This window comes from Morone saxatilis, unplaced genomic scaffold, assembly GCF_004916995.1.
Source record: "Morone saxatilis isolate NCDOM2014 unplaced genomic scaffold, NCSU_SB_2.0 Contig16, whole genome shotgun sequence".
Classification (NCBI taxonomy): domain Eukaryota; kingdom Metazoa; phylum Chordata; class Actinopteri; family Moronidae; genus Morone; species Morone saxatilis.
In genome coordinates, this window is record NW_023339718.1 from 2727854 (window position 1) to 2734066 (window position 6213).

The 6213-nt window shown below is 47.5% G+C and overlaps 1 protein-coding gene across 1 annotated transcript in view; it reads left to right on the forward strand.

The window, feature by feature from the left end:
- anxa1a (annexin A1a) overlaps window positions 1-6213 on the forward strand; it is an 11692-nt gene that overhangs the window by 1922 nt on the left and 3557 nt on the right. The window contains exons 4-7 of the mRNA XM_035658129.1: window positions 1-94; window positions 290-541; window positions 748-814; window positions 1848-2091. Coding sequence (XP_035514022.1) covers window positions 1-94; window positions 290-541; window positions 748-814; window positions 1848-2091 — 657 coding nt within the window. The remainder of the gene's footprint in view (window positions 95-289; window positions 542-747; window positions 815-1847; window positions 2092-6213) is intronic.

The following is a 6213-nucleotide window of genomic DNA, read 5'->3' on the forward strand; positions in this document are numbered from 1 at the left end:
TGTGGATGAGAACACCATCATCGAAATTCTGGTGAAGAGGACCAACGAGCAGAGACAGCAGATCAAAGAGGCTTACCAGCAGGCCAGCGGCAAGGTGATTAGAATGAAACAGATGTTCACGGCAATAATGCAAACACACCAAGTGTGAACCTATTGTGATTAAGCGGATGACCTCACACGAGGTGGTGAGACCACGCAACTAAAACACCTCCAGCGAATTAACTCCCTGGTTAGCCATATTAGAGTCAACGCCGCACGACAACAGTGACGCATTTATTTATGACCTCAGAAGCCTCTGCTGTCACTCAGCCAACCAGGAAGCACCATCGAGCACCGACGAAAAAGATTCCAAGCGCTTTCTCACAGGCCAAATTGTGACTGCGCCTACGGACGCACTGGGTCGCAGCATCTCCAATACCATCAGAACTGCAGCTCCATCTGCTCCCGCGCCGCGAAGTACCCCCTCCGTCTGCCCAGTCGGTCACTGACGCCCTCACTAGCTCCATCCCACTCAACGTCCAATCCCAGCTGCTACCTACGAGTAAGAGTATGTACCACGTACCCGCATGTGCCAACAAAAAGGCAAAGACCCACTCGCACAGCCTTCATAACAAGAAAACGCCTTTATTATTCCTGCAAAGACTAACTCCAAGCTCCTCTAAGGGCTAAGCCATACTGCTGCCAAACTCGCACCTACTGATCCCAGCAAACGCACATGATGTGCTCTGTATACGAACCCACATCCAGAGTCAGCAGCTGCAGCCTGTGACTCCCAGCGACTCAGTTGTCTTCAGCCACCACCCAGATATGGAACGTGAATGCCGAGTATGAAGCCTCAAGTCTGTCCCCAGACGCATCTGGCGTCCCACTCGCGCACGCCTGCTATCAGATCTACATCCCTCGAAATAAGAGTGTGAAGGTGAAAACGGGAATAACTCCGTGCGGACGAAATACTCTGGCTGACGCAGCTGGGTGCCGAGTTCACGTTTACATCTCTTTGCTATCCCATGCTGCTGTTTACGTTATCACGGCTCTTTCCAACCACAGTGCCAGTCTCTCCACACCCACAGACACTCACCACCAACTGGCTGCTCCCAGAGATTATAGGCTCTGATTTTCCCGCAGCTTCGAAGCTCCGCTGCTCAGGATGCTTCAGTTGTATGGAGCCTCTGATCCCACATCGTTCCGATAGTTATTCACCCCCACCAGAGGGCGAGCAGCAACTCTCTCTCATAGTCCTCGCCTTAGTGCTCCAATCCCTGAAAAAGACCCAGAACAGATCATGTACACCGACAAAAAAACCTGAGCAGCCGCTCTGACCTTGTAGGAATGGGTTTATTCGCGCTACTCCCATGATTAGTCAGACATCCGCTTGCTCACGCAGAATCCTGGTAGAGCTGTTCTTGCCGTTAGCTTTTTTCTCTGGTACTCATCCTTCGATCCGTTTCATGGTCAACACCTTTCGGAGCGGACAACCATGCATGCGGCTGTCCACGGATAACGGTATTGCCCGGTCCCTTTACCCCCGAAGGGCCAGCGCAAAGGAAGTCAGTCATCGGCCAGGTCTTCAGGCACGCCCACGGCACTGTATCCCCTCGCGCCAATGTATTTCTTCAAACATACCTGTTGCTACGAGAACTACTACCATGCCAGTACCGTTCACATTGGGCCAAGTGACCCGCTCTCAAAGGCAAGACGCAGGCCTCGCTTCCAGGCACACCTTCACTGTGGTTATCTTAAAAGGATGGCTCAAGTTTAAATCTTCGCTGTATAAAATCACTCCGCATGCAATCTCAGTTAGAAGTCGTGCTGCACATCTATGGCCTCCTACGTGGTGCTTGTTGCAGACTGTATCAACTTCATTTTCACGCATAAACGCGAGACAAATCGCTGGCGTCGAAACGCCAAGGAAACACAATCCGCGCCCTATCAGCCACCCAGTTTGTTCTGTTTGTCACCCTCTCCCGGCTTACTGAACGAGAACACACTCCAGGGCGCCGATCTAGAGAAAATACTTGGCATGGAGTGCGCCGGCAAGCACAACACTCGCGCTCTGCCGGGCGATCCGGCTCCTAACCAGAGAGAGCGACAGTGTCGGCGACGCACATACCGACAGCCACCAACACGCACACCGACACTCTACAGCCGACTTCGATTCAACTATCATCGAAACACCAAAACACCACACACCTTCACTTCATCATTGAACTAACAAAACACATTAGAAATACATACACACCCTTGCTCACTACACTCCACATCCTCACACTCCACCACTAATTCCTATCGATTTCTTTCACTGACACCTATGCAGCTATGTCAATCTTTACGCCATAACAATCGTTCCGCTCATCTAATTATCAGGTCGTCTCAATATTTACACATTATTTCTCAAAAAATCAATCAAACATTCAACGGTCTACCCCACCAGTACTCTTTAATCACGAACAAACCTTGACCACAACTAACGGGGTCGCCAGGCATAGCTCATGTACGCACTAAACCCTCACTGCCTTTACCTACACCGCACATACACTACATCTGCCTCATTCATACCTCTTCATTTAGCAACTAGAACAAATCCACTCACGACACTGTCATCCTGACCCACTGGACCGCTTTCAATAAAGCAACGGGCAGTTGTCAGTTGTGCCTCTCTACCTACTGCTGTGACACACAACTCTTCAATATCTCGCCTTCATCGTCCAGGGTCCAATACAGCTGTTGGCCACAGTCACCACTTCTCGCTGATACCACTTGCGTACACTAATATATCGAATACTCAAGGAGAACAGTGCATCAATGAGATAACTACAGAAGGAACAACAGAGCCAGCAAAAAATCCCTCTTACATCGAGCGCGCACAGAGAGAGACAAGCAAGAACACATATATATATCTAAACACACAGAGCACACCACCGAGGCCCACACTACGCTCACCACACCACTCAGAGACTGAGACACCCCACGGAGCGCTCCTATCTCTTCTCTCTCACTCCCGCGCTCCGACTCACAGCGCTGGCATCCGCACGCACCTCCGCTGCTCACCGCTCAGTACACACACACACTACACTAAGAACACCGGCACACTCTCCAAGAGCTGACATGACCAAAACATAGAACATACGAGACAAACGAGCGTACCCATACCACCATACTTACACGCATTTAGCACTCATATCTGTTACATACAATTTGACAAACACGCCACACTACATCCACCAGAATCAACCACCACACTCAGAAATGAACTGCGGCTCGCACTCATCAGAGGGCCAGAGCACCACGGTTATACATCATACCTACCTACCTCTCCACGCACTAAATATAATCATCTGACGACACTTTCGCTCCCCTCCACACACAGAAGCTCTAGTAACTGCGCAAACTCGGTACTCCCACTCCATGGACTTTGCATCATAGTTACTCATGGCTCATTCCGCTCACTCTCTTCTCATCCTAGCTTCTTATTTTTATTCATTTCTCTAGCCCAGAATGGGTTTCTGCATTTTTTTGAAAAATGCTTTCACGCTCCTCTCTCACGCTTCACACTTACCTCTAGTCTTCAGTGTATCTTTCACTCTTCTACTTACCCTATCACCGACAACACGCGGGGCACTATTTTCAGGGAGCCAAGACTTAACGGACAGTTCAGAAATAGATAATTACCAATACAAACAACCAACTGACCTACAGTCATAGCAGACACCTAGACGCTCATCACACTCAAACCACTACAACCAATGCCTCATCATGCTAGCTGCTGCGACAAATTCACACCAAACGACTAAAACTAACACACTCTCTCTGCTATACCTTTTATTTAGTACACAATATCAATCTCAGTCATTTGGTTCTTAGGTCTCTATTCCTTTCTTATTTCATGCTTAACCAAAATAGCATTCTTAGTTTATATATCGAACAAATCCTTGTATGCTGTGTCACACCATCGCAATGAACATAGACTAGGTAAACAGCAAGCTCCATATAAAATATTAATAATAATATAAAATAATGCGATATATTTAAAGAAAGTTTTTTTACGAAGACTCCTCTGCGGTACCACAGATTAGAACTAGTAGTTATTTTCTTTAAATCCAACACAAGGAATACGTGGAGACAGATTTTAAAAGCAGAAAAAGGGCTGGATGGAGAGGATGGAGAATACACGCGCTGGGCGGATGGGGCGGGATGGGATAGTGTCGGGGATTGTGGTCGAGCCACCTGTGTGTGTTTTGTCATTGTTGCGCGTTACTTGTTTGTTTTGCTTTGCCATTGTTTTAATGTTGTCCAACACTTTAAGCTTACTGTTTATTTCTGCAATTTACTTTGAATTAGTTACGCTAAAAAAGGCTTCTCAGAAATGATATACCAAGTGAAATGTATGTTAAACTTGGATGCTTTAGATAAAAAGACGTTTTGATAATATAAACAGCAGAATAAGCCACAAAGAAGAAAGGTCTGATATGATGAGCATTTACCGCCAGACCTGCTTTCAACTAAAGCCTATTTTGGCCCAGTAGCTCACTTGTCCTCGTACTGCAGCCAGCTGGCCTCTTCCGATGTCAAACAAAGGCAATGAAAAGCCCCCACAGTTCCTCCATCCACTCCCTTATTTTATCAAAACTACAACTTATTTACCTCCATTCTTCAATGCTACTGATGTTCAGTGTCCTTACTGTGCCTTTTCTCCTGTGTAAGCATACCAAACCCTCATCGACAACAGTAAAAGGCCAGGTTGTTAACTTGCTGTATTGGTGTTCCAGCGTGTGTGTGACTCGTAATAGAACGGCGAGTCTGACGTCTTGTTTAGTCTTTTATCAAAACCACGTGCTCCGCGGCAGCTACAGCAGGCGAGATGTTGTCGTACTGGGCCTAGAACTTAACCGCATAGCCATGGATGCAACGTGTCTGACGCACGTAACCATGACACAGCTCAAGAAGACGGGCCAGCCCCTGCAACATCACCCACCAGTGTCAAGAACCTGATGTCATCCTCAGCGTCCTTGTCTTGCGCTCATTCTTGGGAAAAAAGAAACTGCAAGAAACATTACACATCAACGCATCTAAGAAACGCATGTTCAACAAACTCAAAAATAGAGTTCTTTTCTTCATGCGTTTAACCCTTCCCCATATCCACACAACAACCCGCCACCTTGTCCCACACTGTTTATCACCTTTCCTACCTTTCGTGAACACCTAGCTTGATGAACACTAAAACAAAATTGGTTGCCTTCAAAGCTTGTCCTGACACTGCACGCTTCCTTGTCGACTTCTTCTATTTCCAGGATCCTCTCTGTCTGTTCTCTAGACGCCAAAATCTCTATGAGTGGTGTCTTCGTCTGCTGCCCAAACCCTGAGAACAAGCATGCTGATAGACAGATCTTGATACCAAACGACAAGACACTTATTCCTTGGCCAACTCAAACAAAACCGACCTTTCTACAGAACAGATACAACCATGAATAACATGGAACGTGGTTCTGAGATTCATTAGACGGCAAAAATCAACAGAATGATGCGTGAGCCAAGAGCATATGCCTCAAATGTGCTTGCTTTTCTGAGCATTACTTAGAGTCCATTTATCACAATTTATCATCCAGCGCTCCTTCTTAGGTGAGATCCTGTGTGGTTGTGTGTGTGTGTGTGTGTGTCTGTCTGGGTGGTCGCTGGGTGTGTACCCTTCATAGCCAGCTCCTTTCAGGCTGCTGGCGTCGTACCTGGGGCCGGTGTCTTTTTCAGCAGGGCCAACACCACAATCCTCCAGATCTCCCTTCAGCAGCGACTCTCCAGTGCCGATTCCCAGAGCCTACGGTCAGCTAAACTCATTCGCTGGTTTCGAGACACCATGTGATCGTGCTGGTGTACACTTTTAACACAGCCTGCGTCCGTTCAACAAAGTGTCTGTCAAACACTGGCATTCTATGCTCCACCCATCCCAGCAGGGGCAGTTGCCATTGGCTCCTCACAAAGAAGCAAATAGTATTGAGTATTATGGAGAAATTAGCCAACTTCTCACTTGACTTTATTAGATCAGTAATACAACCCGACATCGCTGTGAGCCGTTGATATATATCCTGCTCACGGACGAGTCGAAACGCTCGCAGCCAATGACGAAGCAGCTGAACTCGCATGTAGCTCACGCCACCATGACGACGACCCCATCAATGGCCCAAACTTTAGGCGGTACCTCCAACAAACCAATGGTGACGT